General features: G+C 37.6%; 2 protein-coding genes across 2 annotated transcripts in view; one reads left to right on the forward strand and one right to left on the reverse strand.

Annotated features, from left to right (window-relative positions):
• Positions 1-15,183, forward strand: part of LOC149807703 (dihydropyrimidine dehydrogenase [NADP(+)]-like) — a 95,889-nt gene extending 80,706 nt beyond the window's left edge. The window contains exons 21-22 of the mRNA XM_089969529.1: positions 11,115-11,226; positions 11,426-15,183. Coding sequence (XP_089825655.1) covers positions 11,115-11,226; positions 11,426-11,562 — 249 coding nt within the window. The 3' untranslated portion in view covers positions 11,563-15,183. The remainder of the gene's footprint in view (positions 1-11,114; positions 11,227-11,425) is intronic.
• A 1-nt stretch (position 15,184) lies between these two features.
• LOC149807704 (GPI ethanolamine phosphate transferase 2, catalytic subunit-like) overlaps positions 15,185-19,243 on the reverse strand; it is a 45,998-nt gene continuing 41,939 nt past the window's right edge. The window contains exons 11-12 of the mRNA XM_089969521.1: positions 18,627-18,823; positions 15,185-17,482 (exon numbers count right to left, since the gene is read on the reverse strand). Coding sequence (XP_089825647.1) covers positions 17,281-17,482; positions 18,627-18,823 — 399 coding nt within the window. The 3' untranslated portion in view covers positions 15,185-17,280. The remainder of the gene's footprint in view (positions 17,483-18,626; positions 18,824-19,243) is intronic.

Consider the following 19,243-nt stretch of genomic DNA (forward strand, 5'->3'; position numbering starts at 1 on the left):
TGGTTCTTTCGGGGGTTTTCCCGTGTTCTTCCTCCACCATTAATACTGGCCGCCATGTATAGCCTATTGTGTGCTGAAAAATGGCATTAAACCATGCAACACCAACACCATTATACTCTTGTGATTCTGTAGAAGTTATTGCCTTTTTTGACTTAACAGCGATATGCAATATATGAAAGAATCTTGTGAAAGCAACTACTCAGGCAGTATTGCTCTGAAAGTTATGGTCATCATCAGAAGATTTCTTCTTCAAATACATTCCCCGATCACATTAACATTAGGGATATAAGCCTGCTACCTCTCGAATCCAGCCCTACTAAAAGACGAAAATTTGTCTTTTCGGTCTATCTCATATAGACCAAAGGGCAATAACTCTTGCTCCTTACCTCCCCTTGCCACCGCCAGGTGTCACTAGTTTTTAAGCTTCGCTTGTACTGATAGCACGTACATTATACCTCCAAACAATCCAAGCCATCTTAGCGTTAAATTGGACCATCTGAAGTTAAATTTGGATTTATTGTGTTGGACAATCATTCTTCTACAGGTTGTATACATTATTTTAACAATTTTTTTTCAAAATTGAGTGACTTTGTCACCCTTACAGATTTTGTCTACTGAAGACTATGTTACTCATGCTATCGCTGAACTCGTGTTGTCAATTAAGAGTTAATGCAACACTGACTAATTTCGCTTACTCCGTTAGTAACGGTTGTGGTATTAGCGAATTAATAACATGCTGAATTGCTAATTTGTGCTTTGTTTTCTTTCTTGTGTCGTTTCAGTAGAAATGTCAACCAAATGCATGAAATGCAAAAAGTTCAAAGCAAAAGAAGACAACCATGACTCTTGTATTGTATGTACCAAGTGTACATCATCTATACCATGCAGCGTGTTTAATACTTGGTCAGAGCAAATGTGGGCTAATGTAGTCCAGAAGGCAGCAAAAGGGAGGGATAGACGGAATAGGTCGAAGAAAGATAGCATTGATGTCCTCAGTATACATCCGAAGACAGCCTCCATTGCGAGTCTTGTGGGGGATGTTGGGGTCCCCCCTCCACCTAAAGTTCATCGTTTGCAACCGTCAGCCACAGTAACATCAGCGGCAATGGAGGAAAATAATGTTGACAGGGTACAACAGTCCACCTTTGAACAGATGCGTCATTTGGTCCAGGAAACGACGATGCAGCTATTGACATCAGGCCAGATATTACCCTTATGTCCCTCGCTCGCTTCCACAGCTTTTTCTGAATGTTCCCCCAATTTTAGGCTGCCCAGTGGGCGTAAGTCCCCCCGCGTGTCCGAGCATGGCCTTCTATGTCACTGGCCGTCCAGCTGTCCCAGCATGGGGACCCTATTGCTAAAACGGTCCGACCAAATATGATTTACGGGGATCTTAGTGACAAATCCGTCCGTCAAGCTGTACCGCCGGCAACATACCAATACTATGGCGGAGATTTTAGTGAGAAATCTGTCCATCCAGCCAGGCCATTGGAGCAGCCGGTACCGGTGATAGCAGGACCATCGCCAACATTCAGGCCAACCACAAGCCAGACTAACCAGCCAGCAGGGCAATCCGTCCATATGTTCACGGCTTATCCACAAGGGAGAGTTAGTGACAGTTTCAAGGATGACGGAATCGCGTCATCTATGCCACCTGGTATGCTCTATCCAGAAATGCAAGCTATTCCAGAACACGACTCGGCACACAGTGAGGGTGACGAAACTCCTGAAAATCAGCCATACACAGATCCAACCATGGAACGGACTGAGTTTGGCTTCAAGGCGGCAGTGGAAGAAATTTATAGGGTGTTGGCAACTTCAGAATGCCCTCCACCTCCTACCGCCACTCAAGACTACAAAGTTAAGGCGTCTGTAGATCTTGACGGGGATGAAGAGACGCCGTCCTTCCGGCTCCTTTCCCAGTTGGAAAAAATTAAGGAGATCAGTGATCGTCTATCAGGACGAATAGGTGATCCGGGGAATGCTAAGGCGTTCTTTTCAGAAAGCCAAGTACCAGCGACGTTCTTGTGTCGCTGGTAGAAAATTCATTCAGACGCCTTCAGTATAGATCTTCCAGCCCTGGACAAAAATATGGCAGCAGTTCACATGTCCGCTCCACTGTTTTACAAAGTGGACAAAAATGTGTTCCATGCCATGTCAAAGCTAGTCCGGAATGTAGTCGCTACGTCTTCAATGTTAGACTTGACTTCATTAGCCATTTTCCGACTCGCAGAAAATTCCGACAGTGACCATGCTTGGGAAGCGACGGCCCAGATTGCTAGAGTTATTAACAGGGCAGCTCACCATTCCATGGCTAATGCGTTGACTGCTTCTGCCAACTTAGACCTGATACAACGTGATACATGTCTGCGGACCACGTCACTCAAGCCCCATCATACTCTGGCTTTACAGATGACTCCGTTTGGGTCACCTTTACTCTTTGGAGGAAAAATTGAAGAAGTTCGGAAGCAGGCAGCTCAGGAACTGCCCCTCCAACTCGCCGCCCAACCCTCGCAGACGTTTAGAAAAAATCAGCCCCTGCCACAGCGGAGGGATGATTGGCAGACCAGGGACAAGGGATCCTTACAATCAAATGTGCAGTATAGATCCCAACCCAATGCCAGGAGACAACAGTCTAATCAGGCTAGGAGGCAACCATACAGAGGCGGTAAGAAACAAAGTTTCTCCGTCTTCAAGCCTCCTAACTCTAAAAGTTGACATACCCTCCCCACCACCCGCGGACAGCCTACCTGTGGGCGGCTGCCTCCTGTAATTTCAGGACCACTGGACTACCTTCTTTCCTCAGAACGATTGGGTGATCCAGGTCATTTCGGAGGGGCTTCGGATTTCATTTATCCAACCCCCTCCCCTGTCCTCCTGTCCCCTCTACACGGATGTACCATCCGATCAGGAGAAGGATACCTTTCTACAACAGGAGATACGGTCACTCATAGAAAAACGGGCGGTGGAGATTGTGAAAAAAAACCCGCAATTACCGGGGTTTTATTCCAGGCTGTTTCTTATCCAGAAGGCAAGCGGCAAGTTGAGGCCGATCATCGACCCGAGTCGCCTCAACCAATACATTTTACTACCGAAATTCAAGATGGAAACGGCGAGATCAATCCATCTTTCCATCCGGTGGGATGAGTATGCCATTCAGTCTAGATATGACTGACACATATTTTCATGTCCCTATCCACCCCGTGTCACGGAAATTTCTCCGATTCGCTTACCGCAACGTGGTTTATCAGTTCAGGTCCTACCCTTTGGCCTCAACATCAGCCCTTGGGCTTTTACCAAGGTTATGGATTGCGTCGTCACCCTGTTCCACTCGACTTCATTTACAGGGACAGCAGTGTACTTGGACGACATCCTGCAGAAACATATGGTAAGTTCTATTCTGCTTAAAGGCAGAAACGATCTTTTAACACTTTTAGATCATCTAGGCTTTCTCGTGAACTGGAAAAAGTCTGATCTCCGTCCATTCCAGCGTTTTGTCCATCTGGGTATGGAGTTTCTCACCGGTCTGAATCTGTTACGGCTTCCTCGCGATCATGTAATCCGGATCGTCGAACTCATCGAGTCCATTTCCAACAGGACGTGGATTTCAGCGAGAGAATTCTTGCAACTCCTCGGATTATTCAATGCGGCGGCGGACTTGATCCCGCTTGACCGTCTTTTTATGCGTCCCTTACAAATGACGTTACTGGCACAATGAAGCCCCTTTTCAAGTCCCCTCAATCAAACAATAATGATCACGCCTGAGATACGATCATTCCTATGTCAGTGGCACAACCCCGGTTTGCTGTCCACGGGGATTCCTCTGGAGATGCCCAAAGCGGAGATAACGGTATGTACCGATGTCAGTACCTACAGTTGGGGTGCCCACTTGTTGCCGGACTTCGCTACAGTCAGCGGCACATGGGAGCCAGGGGAGAGGCCTCTCCACATCAACCTTTTAGAAATGAGGGCTGTCATCAATGCCTTTCATTTCTGGAAGGATCATCTCTCTGGAAAAACTGTCCTCATTATGTCAGACAACTCTGTGGTGGTGACTTACCTCCTCAAACAAGGGTGCACCAAATCACCAGACCTGTGCATTCTGATCTGGCAGTTTCTACGTTGGTGTGACAACCTCCACATCAGCGTACAAATCAGACACATTCCCGGCAGACTCAATGTCTTGGCCGACACTCTATCCAGGATAGCCAAAAATAGGTTACCATCCATTGGCAATCAAAGAATCGTCAAGAGCAACAGCCATGCAAGATCCTGTTCATGCACTCAAGCACTATTTAAAACGCACAGAGGCATGTCGGGACACACGTAAGCGCCTCTTTCTTCCGGTCAAAGCTGGTAAACGGGATATCACCCCTCAAGCCCTTGCTTCATGGCTGAAGTGGGTTATACACTCAGCGTACTCCAAGATCTCACAAGATCAGAGCCGCCTCATGAAGGTTACGGCTCATGAGATTAGAGCAATCTCGGCGAGCCTTGCATTCGAACGCAATGTTTTGATCCGAGATATAATAGAAGCTGTTGGCTGGCATGCAGAGTCAACCTTCTCCAGTTTTTATCTCAGAGATTTGGCTTCGCAGAGGCAAACTTTGAATCTGGTAGGTCTGGTGTCGGCAGCCCAGATGACCACCAGACCCATTTAAAACAATCAGCGCAGCCTATCAGCTTCGCTGGATTCACCAGTGAAATTTCATAGGTAAGAAGATTTCAATAACTATCTTCTTAACCGTATATAGGGGTCACATATCACGGGACCCTAGGCTGTGTTGCTGATGAAATTAGGAGAACGGGTTATCGTTAAAATGGGGAATCCAGCCATCATTCTCTAGAAGGTACCAGGGGTGGAGGTAGGATGCTCAGCATTCCCTCCTCCTACTACCTATTCTCCTAACGTTAATGTGATCGGGGAACGTATTTGAAGGAGAAAGCAAATTTTTAGTAAATTATGTTTCTCCGAGAATACTTACCCGATCACATTACTTAAAAACCCTCCAACCACCCCGCTATGCGAGCATCCTCGTATAATATATATCACTCAGCTTAAAAAACTAGTGACACCTGGCGGTGGCAAGGGAGGTAAGGGGCAAGAGTTATTGCCCTTTGGTCTATATGAGATAGACAGAAAAGACGAATTTTCGTCTTTTAGTAGGGCTGGATTCGAGAGGTAGCAGGCTTATATCCCTAACGTTAATATGATCGAGTAAGTATTCTCAGAGAAACATAATTGACTCAAAATTTGCTTTCTATTTTGACTAAGCAGTTGTATTCCCACCGTTGTAAGGAAGGGGTAATGCAATTTATTACTGAAGTTTTGGCTAGATGTAGCATATGACAGAATCTTGTAAACTACTCTTGTAGTTATTGATAGATTTCTATCACACTTTGTACATTTTTTTTATTCCTATTTGAAGATGTGCTTGTTGATTAGCCACTCTATGCAACAATTTTAGCTTCAAAGTAGAAGAGGTTATGTATTGGAGTCTGTATCTACCATACAAAATCATATATACAATTGTACGGTCACAATGGATCTCAAAACCATACCTCTGTGCAATGTTTTAGGCAGCATTTTGAAGTGCATTTCATGCCACCTACCCCAGTCAAGGGGGCTAACTTTGTACATTCAAGTAGATTGTACTTTATGGGGTTACGTTGTTGTATTTTGTCAAGTATTTTGCACCCTATATGCATATTGTTATATTTGAAATCGTGGAACTTGGTGAGGGTCTGTATGTTAATGGATACTACACCCTGATCCCAAATATGGATCGCTTTGACCCATATTTTGTGCTTCACTGACTTTTGTCAGTTTTGTTTTTGTTTTTTGCAAGCTCTTTTCATACAAGAATCATCATATTAGGTAACGGTATTCATCTCTATTAGAACCACACCCATCTAACAAGATAGATACAGTGACCTATTTTACAGGCTTAGGGTATGTTTTCTTTGTTGAGCTCATGAACACATAGGCTTTTGGAATCCTGTACACATGGAATGATGACATTTGGTAAGGGGTGTATCTTTATGAACCATGATCAAAGGAGGTTGAAAGAAAATGAAAGATCTTTATTTGTAAAATAAATACATTACAACATCCCTACTTTTTTTCTTTAGTGACAGTATGTTGTCATATTTTGGGGCAAGCTAAAATCTCCCAAGGGCAAGTTTTACAAAATGTGTAAATCCCAGACATGAATAAAATTAATGGTTTTGTTTAGTGGTAAACTGTCCATGCTAAAGGCCACTGATTGATTGATTGATTGATTGATATATTTTGACTTCTGGACCATACTAAATTCAAATCTTAAATAGCAAATAAATACATCAGAGTGCTGTGTGTTGATAACAAAAATATATAGACATTAGAATTTCACTTCTGTAAAACATTTCTTTTATACCTATCATTAAGTTATGCACTTGAATTTTAAAGAAATTGTAAAGACTAAATGGAACAGTTTGCATTAATTCTTAATAACATTGCATTTATTACTGATTCCAAGTCTATATTTTTCTGATACAAAAAGGGTTTTAAATTATATTTCATTCTTTATTGCAGCGTGACATAAACAACAAAAATAGATGATATCTAAAATAATTTTAGTAGATATATGGAATATTTTAGGAATAAAGTGGGGAAATATTGTATTGGCCGGAGTGGTGAAGCCACATGTGACAGTACAAATGTTGTCACTTAAATCTACTAAAATTTTCTTTTCATACATATATTTTAAGACAATGTAAAACTGTATGGAATTTTTTTCTCCATTCTGCGCCAGTGCAAATAATAGGTACATTACAAGATTAACTGAAATAATTTCAGGACAGTGATGTTTCACAAATTTATCTTGTACAAATAATTCTTCAAATTGTGTATTTTGTCAGATTAATGACAGTTTTCAAATAAATATTAAGAGATTTTTAATTTCTCTAACACATTATTTCTTGTGCAGATCAATACAGTAAACGTTGTTGGGTAGGGGTACCATAGAAATATCATGGAATAATCACATCCAACAGATTTCAGTGCATAAAATTGTTAAACAAAAGATTTTAAAGACCGGAATTTTTTATTTGCATGGATTTTGGTTCCTTACTTTATTCAGCCTTGCAGTTTAGTTCAGCAACAGACCCTGCACCCACAAATGTTGGATTGTTACTAAATTTTGGTTCACAATTAACACTCGTCAATGCTCAATTCTCCATCGTTTTCAGACAACGATTATGATTATGTTGAGAGTTAAAATTACTACTCAAACAACTCATGTAGTAAATTTCACAGAGTTTTCCTGAAAAAGTGTCCATTTGTCATATAGTGTCAAAGGCATACTGTGTGGGTGACATAATACCCAAGGGCAACATTTCATGTAAGTTCAGTCACATATCATTTGTAGGGTTCATGTGGAAAACTAATTTTAGAATGTTCACAACCTGAAGACTACTTTTTGTTCTATGGAGGTATTGAGCATTTTTTTTTGTTTTTTGTTTCATGGTGCCTCCTAATTTATTAAATAAAATCATACTGAAGGGTCTCCAGTCTTAACACATTTAAGATCTGTTTCTCTTGATGTAGGGAGAGAGAGGGGGGATAACTAGGAGAGCAGAAGGAGAAGAAAAATTAAATAGGTCTAAATATGGAAGAACTTGTTCAAAGGTCAACGGCCATATTCCAGCATTTTCCTATTTATATCAGATTTGCATTACATGATAAAAAATAGTTATACTCACACAAAAAAAAAACAAAAAAATTATCAATTGTAAAGAAGAAATAATAATTTAATTACTCAAAATAGAAGTATACAACGCTGTTACTTCTCCTTAGTTACAATTTCCCACCTATAGAGGACGCAACCGGAAATGACGTACATTTATCCCTACAAGACGAAGTACATGCTTCTTCTTGTCGAAAAATAAAACACTATAAATAATGGATAGGGAATATTTTAGATGAAAGTAATGAAAACTAATTTACTGTTCAGCCTTATATCGGTATGCGTGCACGACGCACTAGATTGTGTCGCTTTCAAAACTGTTCCATTGTTTCAATTTATTTCGAAAATTCCTGTTAATACAGGTAAAAAGAATCAATGCTGGCTTCCCTGTGTCGGCAGACTTTATAAAAAAAAAAAGATGAAAGAAATCGGCACACTTAAAGAATCCAAAGGAACCAAACTTGACTTCCTTTTGTCGGCCGACTTCAGAAGAAAAAATCGGCACACTAAAAAGATACCAAAGTCAATTTTCTGGGGATGGTTTGCATTGTAATAAAATAACCTATGTATTTGATATCCTGTCAGAAGTTTAAACAATGAGTTTATTTGCTCCATGCCAGTTGTGTTTATCACCCAGGTTTCTATTTGTTTGCCATAGGTAATCATAATTGATGTTTGCAGGGCAAATATTAGACACAATTATAACTTGCTTTAATAATACTTTTGTAACCCATGCTAGCAAAAAGATTATCATTTGCACTCACAGTGAATGTATTTTAAAATAATGATTTTTTATTTATTTGCGAGATATAGTTAACCTGGTTACAATACAATCTGGGTCAGTTTGCAATAAGTAACTTATCATGCGTAAATGGCAGGTGCCTTCAAGCAATCGGGTGATACTTTCGTCTCATTTGCGATTTTGTTATTTGACATAAGCGATACAAGCCGGCATCCGCTACATATACGGAGTTCATGGATATATATTTTTTAAAAATAATTTTCGCATGATGAATAAAGAACGAATATATGATAACAATGCAAGGTTAATTTCTTTCATTTTTTTTCAAACAAGTGTATGTTTATCAATTTATTTTGTACTGAGAGTGTGTGTGTGGGGGGCACAAATTAAACACAAAATTATTTCCTTTCTAATTTGTACGGAATAATGGAGCAAATATGATTGACGATATTGACCAGTAATGACAAGCTTTCAATTTACGCGCGCAAACACTAAGACAATTTGAAAAATAAAAACAAACAATAAAATTAACTTGTAAGAGCTTCATATTGTAGCAACTAAATACTGACAAAATGCTCAACATTATTCTCTCTCTCTCTCTTTCTCTCTCTCTCTCTCGTGTAATCTAGTATGTATTGTATGCAGCTGTTTTACAACGTGAAGCCTAAAATTGAGTATATTTGTTATAATATCTCCTGTACACTACCCTTCGCAAAATGTATACGTATTATGTAGAATATTATCTGTTACATATTTTTGTTTTATAAATGATTATTGATAATTTGACCGGAAGACTTAAATTGAGAATGTCGTTGTGCAGATGCATATATTTGTTAGCATAAAAAATGTATATAAATATTTTAATTAGAACAAGCAAGATATGTCAGTTTGTGATTTCTCTCATAAATATGTATGTTACAAAGTATGATTATTTTCTTTCAAAGAATATCAAAATAGTTTGTTTAAATTTAGTTTTTTTTCTCCCTAAAACCTATCTTACATAGCATCTACTTTTTGGTTGAAGAAAAAGAATGTACAAACTATTGTTAAGTTTGGCCGAATGGTATTTCGAGTTGGGCCGAATTGTCTTTGGGCCAAATTCACTATAATCTGGCATAAATGATATAACTTTCCCATCCCTCCCCTATTCGATCCCACAGATTAAATACACATTTTTCTGGTAAACATGGTTTTTCAGAAAAAGAAGGAATGCTTTTTCCCCATCATCACTCTTTTGGTTACATCCGTATGCAACACAGTGCACCATATTTGCTGGACAAAAGCATGATCGTACGCTATATCACATAGACATTTACATGGGGAAATTAAGCATTTGAATGGCTAGGTTGAATAGAAGGGATAATGTACGTCATATCCAGTTTTAGCTTGCGGAAACTACCGATTGTTTATGGAGATTGCCAAATAATTTTTTCATTTTATAAAGCGGAGTTTTAAGTCTAATTAAACATTTTTATGGTGTGCATACATAAACAATGCGTTTTGTTTATAACTATAATAATATCACACGTTTGTACAATATAGGTGGCCGGTGACCTTTAAATTGCATATTTAAGGGTGGATACATTTCCAAAATAGGGAAAGAAAGTAGTTCCAAAAGTGATATTGCCACCGGAACATGTCATAAAGAAAATGGACCTAACTGTATACGCAGATGCCTGCTACCAACTTAATACTAAAGTGGGTTCAGATCATGAAAATATTACTTTCAGAGTGAAGACAGCAAGTTTAAAAACCCTTCTAGTATCAAGCTTGTATCAGGTGCCAATGTTTTTAAGTAAGAACACAAGTAGTATACGGACAAGTGTAATTTGCTGAGTAAAGTGGGTGTCTGGGATGAGTATACATGTATTTTGCAACTCACTTGTCCCAGGGACAAGTGCATGGAAAAAGTTTCCCAGATACTTGCATAAGTGGAATTTGTAAAAACACATGAAGTCCTTCTTTCATACAGAGGAATCTAAATTTTAAAGGCTTTTTGTTCAAATGTAAAACTGCCCTTTCTTTCAAAAATGTCTTCAGGCAGCATCTGCAGTTAAGCAAAGTTAAAATTTTAATTTTGTAATTATAATCAGTTACATGCAAATCTTATTCAAATTTTAATATTTATTCTTTTTCTAGTGATACATCCTGTGGTTTAGTACATGGTCATTAGTCTAATTATGTTGCTGCAGGAGAGCTTCAAGATAGAAACTGCTTTTCATTATAAAAATGATTGTTTTTCAATCCAGAATGCCTTTTGATTCCATTCAATGAGAGGGAGAGGTTAACTTTTAAAAAGTCAATTTCATTCAGATAAAAGCCTGGCAGATATGTGGATATTTTGTTTCAAAAAGTGACTGATCTAGGTGATTACTGATCTAGGTAATTACTGGTGCATTAGCTATACTTTAAGTAGTGGTCATACCTTTTTACTCCAAGGTTCTTTAAATGCCTTGGACGTTAACTAACCCAATAAAATCATAGATGACATTCTTTTGATTCCTGTTAGTCTTTGAACTACCAGTGGATTTAAATGATACTTTGTATATAGCATGGCCTGATATCATGACATGTGATAACTGGTTACCAGGCCATCATGTTTGATTCTGAGACTCACCATTTGCATGTCACATCTTTTTTTTCAGGAGATGTGTATTAACTGTGGCAAGTGCTACATGACATGTAATGACTCTGGTTACCAGGCAATCAAGTTTGATCCTGAAACTCATCTTCCTCATGTTACAGAAGACTGTACAGGTAAGATTTCTCTCTTGTCAGTCTACACTAACCTCTTAATGCTGAGTGCCTAGTGAGGCAGCTGTTTGTGCCATTTCTGTAAGTCTTTGGTATGACTCGCCCTGGGTTTGAACCCATCTATCACCATTGTAATTACTGTTGCAGCTGTAGTATACACAAAAGGCTTACATTGATTTGGGATTTTTGTCCTTTTTTTTAGGCTGTACTCTCTGTGTATCAGTGTGTCCCATCATTGACTGCATCAAAATGATACCAAGGACAACACCCTATATACCCAAGAGAGGGATTCCACTACGTAAACCTTCCGCTGCCGACTTTATCCTGACTACCAACTAAATACAGAAACATGTTGGAAATTAATACAGTGCAGGCTTGCACACAAGTTGAGTTCAACTGCAAGCAACATACACCCTGATCATAATGCTTAATGTGCCAGCACATACGGTTATATGGTGTTTGTTCCACTGATTTCTCCTATTCCACTGGATAGACCCAGATTTGCCAGTGTATTATGCACCAGCAACTCTGGGTCTGTGCAGTTTGCACTTGGACTTACATTTGAGCATATATGTTAATTTGAATTGCCAATGATCTCATGTGATTACTTACTTAATGCTGAACTTGTGATACAATCTGGTAGATTATGAAAACAGTCTCACAGACTGGATCAGAGAAGTTATATTTGGAATATATCTTTTATACAGCTTTTGCTATATTTTTTACTATATATAGATGTGTATATTTTGATTTTAAAAAATCTCATTTTTTCTAACAACTTGTAAGTTTATCAGTTGATTTTGAAATAGAATATCATCTCATATATTGAAACAGTTAACTGAATTTCAGTAGAAAATGGGCTAGTCATTAAAAATAAAACACCAAATAACATGATAAAATACTGAGTAACAATGTATATATCACTATCAAAACATTATACCATCATTTCCTTCCACATATCAGAGTGAAAAAGCCTAATGCAGTGATAGCACCGAGTAGGTACATTATTCATTGCTAATAATTAGTATAGATGCATAAATCTGAATCGGTGCCAACAATCGGGCAAGCTTAATAATACCAAAGAAAGTGGTAGAGCTTACTGATGTCTTTAAAGCTCATCACAAGGAGAGGTTTCTTCCTTATTTAAAGGAAACCAGCATTGTACTTTGTGGCAGTCACATGCGTGGAACCCCCAGATTTTTGTGTCAACAAATTTTTATACGAGGACCTTGAATCATACTTGAGTAGTATTCAGCTCAGGTGATAGCTCCATTAAATGAATGGAAGGACAGAGGGGATGTAGTTGGAAGAAAAAAGATCTTCCTCGGCCTGAACAGCATTCATCCTTAAGCAATTAATGCAGAGTTGATAATCTCCACTCATAAAAAGGAGTCACTTGGGTATCTTGAAAGCAGGCCTAATTCCTGATTGGTTATTCCATAGTTATATGTATGAAATTTAATTAGTAATAACACTGTTCTTGTGTTCCCCATACTCACTGGAATAATGACAAGTAATCTGATCAATAGAATTTAAAAAACATAGTGTATTTTATTTTTCTTTGCAAAATGACTTGTATTTGAATCAGAATGTTAATTGCTTGCACATTAGTCTATTTAGTATGGAACTGTGTCGAACAGTAGATTAGATAGTGCCTTTATGATTGATGCATTATGCTGGATATGCATTCATGATCCATGCATTATGTTGGATATGCATTCATGATCCATGTATTATGTTGGATATGCATTCATGATCCATGCATTATGCTGGATATGCATTCATGATCTATGCATTATGTTGGATATGCATTCATGATTTATGGATTATGCTGGATATGCATTCATGATCCATGCATTATGCTGGATATGCATTCATGATCCATGCATTATGTTGGATATGCATTCATGATCCATGCATTATGTTGGATATGCATTCATGATTCATGCATTATGTCGGATATGCATTCATGATCCATGCATTATGCTGGATATGCATTCATGATCCACGCATTATGTTGGATATGCATTCATGATCCACGCATTATGTTGGATATGCATTCATGATCCATGCATTATGTTGGATATGCATTCATGATCCATGCATTATGTTGGATATGCATTCATGATCTATGCATTATCTTGGATATGCATTCATGATCTGTGCATTATGTTGGATATGCATTCATGATCCATGATCTGTGCATTATGTTGGATATGATTAGTTGAGTATATATTAACAATGCCTAAATCACACCCATTTATATTGTTCAGAAGAAAAAATATTTTCTATCTTTTTAAAACTGTTTTTCAGTTATTTTACTTTTAATATGCATGCATCATTATTAGGAACAATTATATATGTAATATAGAAATCATATATATGAAGGGGGGCCTCGAGTGGCCGAGTGGTCTAAAGTGCTCTCCATTATGGCTCACTGCCATCTCACCTCTATCTGCATGGGTTCGAGTCTCAGATTCAGCCAATGTGGGTATGTGAGAAAGCTTGCCAGTAGCTTCTGGTGGGTCGGTGGTTCTTTACAATGTTTTCCCGGGTTCTTCCTCCACCATTAATACTGGCTGCCAAGTATAGCCTATCGTGTGCTGAAAAATGGCGTTAAACCCAGCAACAACAACATATATATGAAGAAAAAATTGTCCAAATAATAAGTACTTTTATTGCTTAAAAATTTTCAATTTTGCTTTTTATTTAATTTAATAGCAAGTGCCTGTTTAGGATAGGTGAATGTGTCTTCATAACTTGTTTTCTAAAATCCATGTGCCCAGAGAAACCTTGTGAAATTCAGTATACCCTTTTCGAATATAAATGTCTACTCATGACTATAGTACATTCCCCAAAACATTAGATGTTGCTGAAAAGTGAATTTATCATGAAATTTATTTATACATAAATAGGAAAACTCTAACCCAGCATAAAGAGTTTGTACAACATTAAGGAGCAGCTATAGTGCATGGGTGGGAGTTTCTTCACTTTTTTCAGTGTGGATTATATGCCAGTTACGAAAATTAGGAAAGAAAATAACGAAATGTAAAGAAAATATGTCTCTAATTGATAACAGCTAATTCTAAGCCAGATGAGAAAAATTTTCCGACATATATGTCACAGATCACAAAGATTCTAGATTTTGAGTGTGTGTGTTTGATTTGGATTTTGTACATAGCTTTAACAATTTTTCAGTCATAGCGCTACTATGCCTGCAGTGTGGCAGTTTATAGTGATGTCTAGCACTGGGGCATCTTGACGAAGACATGTAGCTTGAAGACCCACCTAGTCACACTATTCTGACACCAGGCCAACCAGTCCTAACACAAACATCTTAATGCCGATCACCAAGCGAGGCAGCTGTTAGTACCATTTTTTAAAGTCATTGATATGACTCGGCCCGGGATCGAACCCATGACTTCCCACATCCGAGGCGGATGCTCTCTAACCACTAGGCCACTGGAGTGGTTTCTAGATTTTGAGCCTCAAGCTTTAAGCAGTTGTCATATTAGTTATGTCAGCCATCATTAATAAGGAAAGTGTCACCGCTTTTCATTCCAATATGTTCTGTGTAGAATTTGGGACTAAGAAAGCAGATTCAGCCTTGCTGCTTATCATTAAGACCAACTGTTTGATTTAATCAAAATGATTAGTGTTCATATTTAATTTTTTTGTTAATTAATCATATTTGTCAGTATTAATTCATTATACGGTGCCGATGTTCAAACTCTGCATTTATGTAGCTTTGTGTGTTGATGATTTAAGTTGGTAATTTCTGAATTATATATGGAATTTGCTATCTAATCACTGAAAAGTTTACTTTTGTATATCTTTATATATTCAAGAATTAATATTAAGTACAATCATTGAATAATCAGCTTATTTATTGCTGATATTTTTGCTTGTTACATTTGTTTGATATAGCTTTGAAAGAAATATAACATCAGGAAGTCATCAGTAATCTTTCTCCTTTATATAGTTGATAGAAGGATTTACACACATGACATTTCAAGGATATCTTAAAACCAGGAGTGTATCATAAATTAACAAGTTTTTATATGGAGTAAGTTGTAAGTTCTAAGAACGTTAGTAGGCTTAAGACTTCACAGTCACTGATTCTGATGAATAACGTGACCAGATGATTCGAGCAATCTGATGATGGGCATTTCCAGCATAACACCAAATTGTTGTAAAGAGGAATCCAATTATTAGCACAAATTGCTTAAGTGCTGTCATATGTATCAAGTTGCATCATAAGACATGTCAAATAGACTTCAAGTTTTGTTCCAAAAGTAATTTATTTTGGCCAAGTGTTATCATTTTTCTGTGGCATCATAAAAATAATAACTACAAAAAGTTTAACACAAAACATAAACTATAGACAACTACTACTTTGATGTATTTATAGATATGTCAAATGGTTTTTAGTTGTTCTTTACCAATGAACTTTGACCATTGTTACTACATGATTACTGTAATATCATGACATATCATAACTTTTACATATGCAACACACGTAATAACACTTTTTGACATTACCAATGATGTCTTAACATAACGCAAAGGAGAGACAAAATGACTGAGGCATCCAGATATCTTTCAGTAATTTCAATGCACCATTCTGCATTTCAGTGAAAGAAAATCAACTATTTTTCATCATGCGATAAATAGAATCTTACATTTGTAAGTCAAGGCATACAAAAGACTGAAACTCATTTGAAATGAGAACTCATTTAACATCCCTTCCACGTGTTTCTTTGGCAATGCCAAAACTGTTGTTACTGGCCAGATTATTGACTGTACCAGGCTTCTGTGCATTACCAGACTGAGATATATATCTGGGCCAAACTGCAACATGCTTTGTATGACATGCCTTCGTTTATGATTGAAGTGAAAAATAACTGATAGCAAAAGGCAGCCTTAGGCTTCCACCTTGATATATACACAAAGTTTTGTAATGAAAAGTCAAACAATGTTTTGAGTTATGCTTAAAAAATAACCAAATCTGGTCAACTGGTTTCCAAGGAAACACCACACATTTTAAAATAAGAAAATATCTGTAAGCAAAACACCCCTCAAGGCCACAAGTTTAACAAGTGTATAAAGATTTATACAAATATATATGGGGCCCTGGTTGGTAGAGTGGTTGCCTTTACAGATCACTGACATCTCACCTCTGTCTGCATGGGTTCAAGTCTCAAGCATGGCAAATATGGGTATATGAGAAAGCTTGCCAACAGCTTCCTGTGGGTCAGTGGTTCTTCTTGGAGTTCTCCATGTTCTTCCTCCATCACATTTACTGGCTGCCATGTATAAGCCTATCATACACTGAAAAATGGCATTAAACAGACCATTTTGTTTGCCACATGTGCATATGATGGGGGCATACAGTCACCCTTGTCCATTGATCTGTTTGAGTTTTGTGTCTGCGTCAGCTTTCAGGCACTTTAGTGGGCATTTGTGTTCCTTTAAAAAAATTTGATGATGGTCCATCACCTGTTTGACATAAACTTGAGAATTAAAAGAATACATCCAAATTATATTGTGCAAAGTTGTCAGAATTGCTTATTTCATAGTTCTGTAGCATAGATTTCCAGAGTAAGGCATGATAATTTTACTCAGCAAACTTATTTCAAATGGTTGAAAATTAATCAAAATAATTCAGTCCAACAATTTTGGTGATGATTTTTAAATGAAAGATGCTAAGTTTACATAGATTAAAAACTAGAAATGTGTTCATAGATGTCCCACCATTGCCTATGACCTAAATTCAAAACTTGACCAAAGTGTGAAGGAAAGCACATTAACTCATGGATAGATATGTACAAGGTAATATGCCCTACTAATATGGTTGGGCATACAGATTTTCAGTTATATTCTGAAATATCAATCTTAAACAGTAAAGGAGGAGTTGTACAACATTGTTTATGCATGCATGTACAGATGATAAGCATTGCCTTTTCTTCAATAATAATAATAAAAGAAGACCGACTGTTGAAATAAATAATTAGGATTGATAATTGGATACAGAATTTCTAAATGTGTAAGTTATTGTTACTGACAAAAAAGCAAAACCACCAGGGAAAAGATGGCAATGACAACAGTAAACATTCCCTCATAGAGAAGTTTAGGTGAGAAGACTGTCCAAACAAACAGGTGATATCTCTGGGCCATGACTAGGACTGTGTATGCTGCCAGGGGCAGGGCTCGGGTCAAGATCAGAGTGTGCACCACCTTAGTCAATTCCTTTCCAAACCTGAAAGAAAATATTATGGATAGATTGTACATTTTCATTAAATTCAGTTTCTCAGATAATATTTACCTCATTGGAATAATGATAAACTCTGCAACCTCTTGAATCCAACAATCCCAGATAGATGAAAATTCTGCTGTACAATATTGACAAAGGAAATAAACTCTTGTCACAAAGGGAATAAACTCTTGTCCATTTTCTTCCCTTACTATCACTAGATGATTACCAGCTTAAACCGAGTGATCAGGGACACATGCATTTGTAGGGAGGTGTGAGAGGATTAAATAGTAATGTTGGGTAATATATATGGAGAAACACAATTTACTACAAGATTTACTTCTTCTGTTTAACACAATCCCCAGTAACATTAGTATTATAAGAATAGTCCGTATGAATAGGAAATATATGATCATTAAACCTCTAGCATGGAAACCCTTTGAGCAAAGAATGGCTGGATATAATATACAAAAGATAAATTACTCTCCTAACATGAGGACAGCACAGCCAGCAGTCACGTAACCATTGATGACAATGCACATATGAGAAGAAAAGAATGCCTTTTCCTAACCAAGAAAAATCAAGTTGAAACCAAGAAGTGCTAAACCCACACCCACTGAGGCAGTTGTGCTGACATCAATTGGACCTGGTTGTCATCTGGGCCACAGTCACTGGACACCACATTTAATTCTTGTCTATGAAGCAGATACAAACTTTAGAAGGTTGAACACTTTGCATGCCACCCAATAGCAAATTTTGTCTCAGATCAAAATGTTGCATCTGAACATGAGACTTGCAGAGACTGTTCTAATCTCATAAACTGAAACCTTCATAAGGACTGTCTGATAATTTGATTCTTAGAGTATGCTTAACATTTTACCCACTTAGGACATGAGGGATTATTACCTCTTTCTTGGCCTCTTGGCTTAAAAAGCATAATTGTGTTATTAGGACCAAAGAACATATAATTAGTTATGTATATATGTGCGTGTATGTGCACACAACATAGGTCCCTCAACATTACAATATTTATTTATACTTAGCAAATGTTTGCATAAAAGATTGGTTCCGCATAACACAATGTTACTATCTTGACACAAGACTCTTGATCATATACCAGTGATCATATTGAAAAATGCTAAATTTGTACCTGGCTTTATTCTCCTGAAGTGATGCAGTTGGACAACTGGCTTTAGCATGGATGTATTTAACAAGCGCCAGCAACCAGAAAATTGGCCCAGCATAGGTGGCAAGGGAGAGAAGCATTCCAACTAGGACAGGCTGGTACTCCATCAAACCCACATAACCTGCTGACACATCCACAGTTGAGATGCTATTGGAATTACCCTAAGGTAAATTTTAAAAACCAGCTGTCAAAAAAGTGCATATCTTGACTGAATACTAATGCAAACCAGTAACATCTGATGAAGTTCAAAATGTTCACTTAAACATTTTATTTTCTGATTATTCACTTTGCACTATATAGTATCATTTCTGCTGATGTATCATTAAACCCACACACACACACACACATACATGCATACATACATCCATCCATCCATCCATACATACACACACACACACACACACACACACATACATCCATCCATCCATCCATCCATCCATACACACATACATACATCCATACATACATACACACATACATACATACATCCATACATACAGACACACATACATACACACATACAATCATACATACATACATACATCCATACATCCATCCATACATACATACATACATACATA

The sequence above is a fragment of the Sinohyriopsis cumingii genome, chromosome 1 (assembly GCF_028554795.1).
Source record: "Sinohyriopsis cumingii isolate HCF-2022 chromosome 1, ASM2855479v2, whole genome shotgun sequence".
Taxonomy (NCBI): Eukaryota; Metazoa; Mollusca; class Bivalvia; order Unionida; family Unionidae; genus Sinohyriopsis; species Sinohyriopsis cumingii.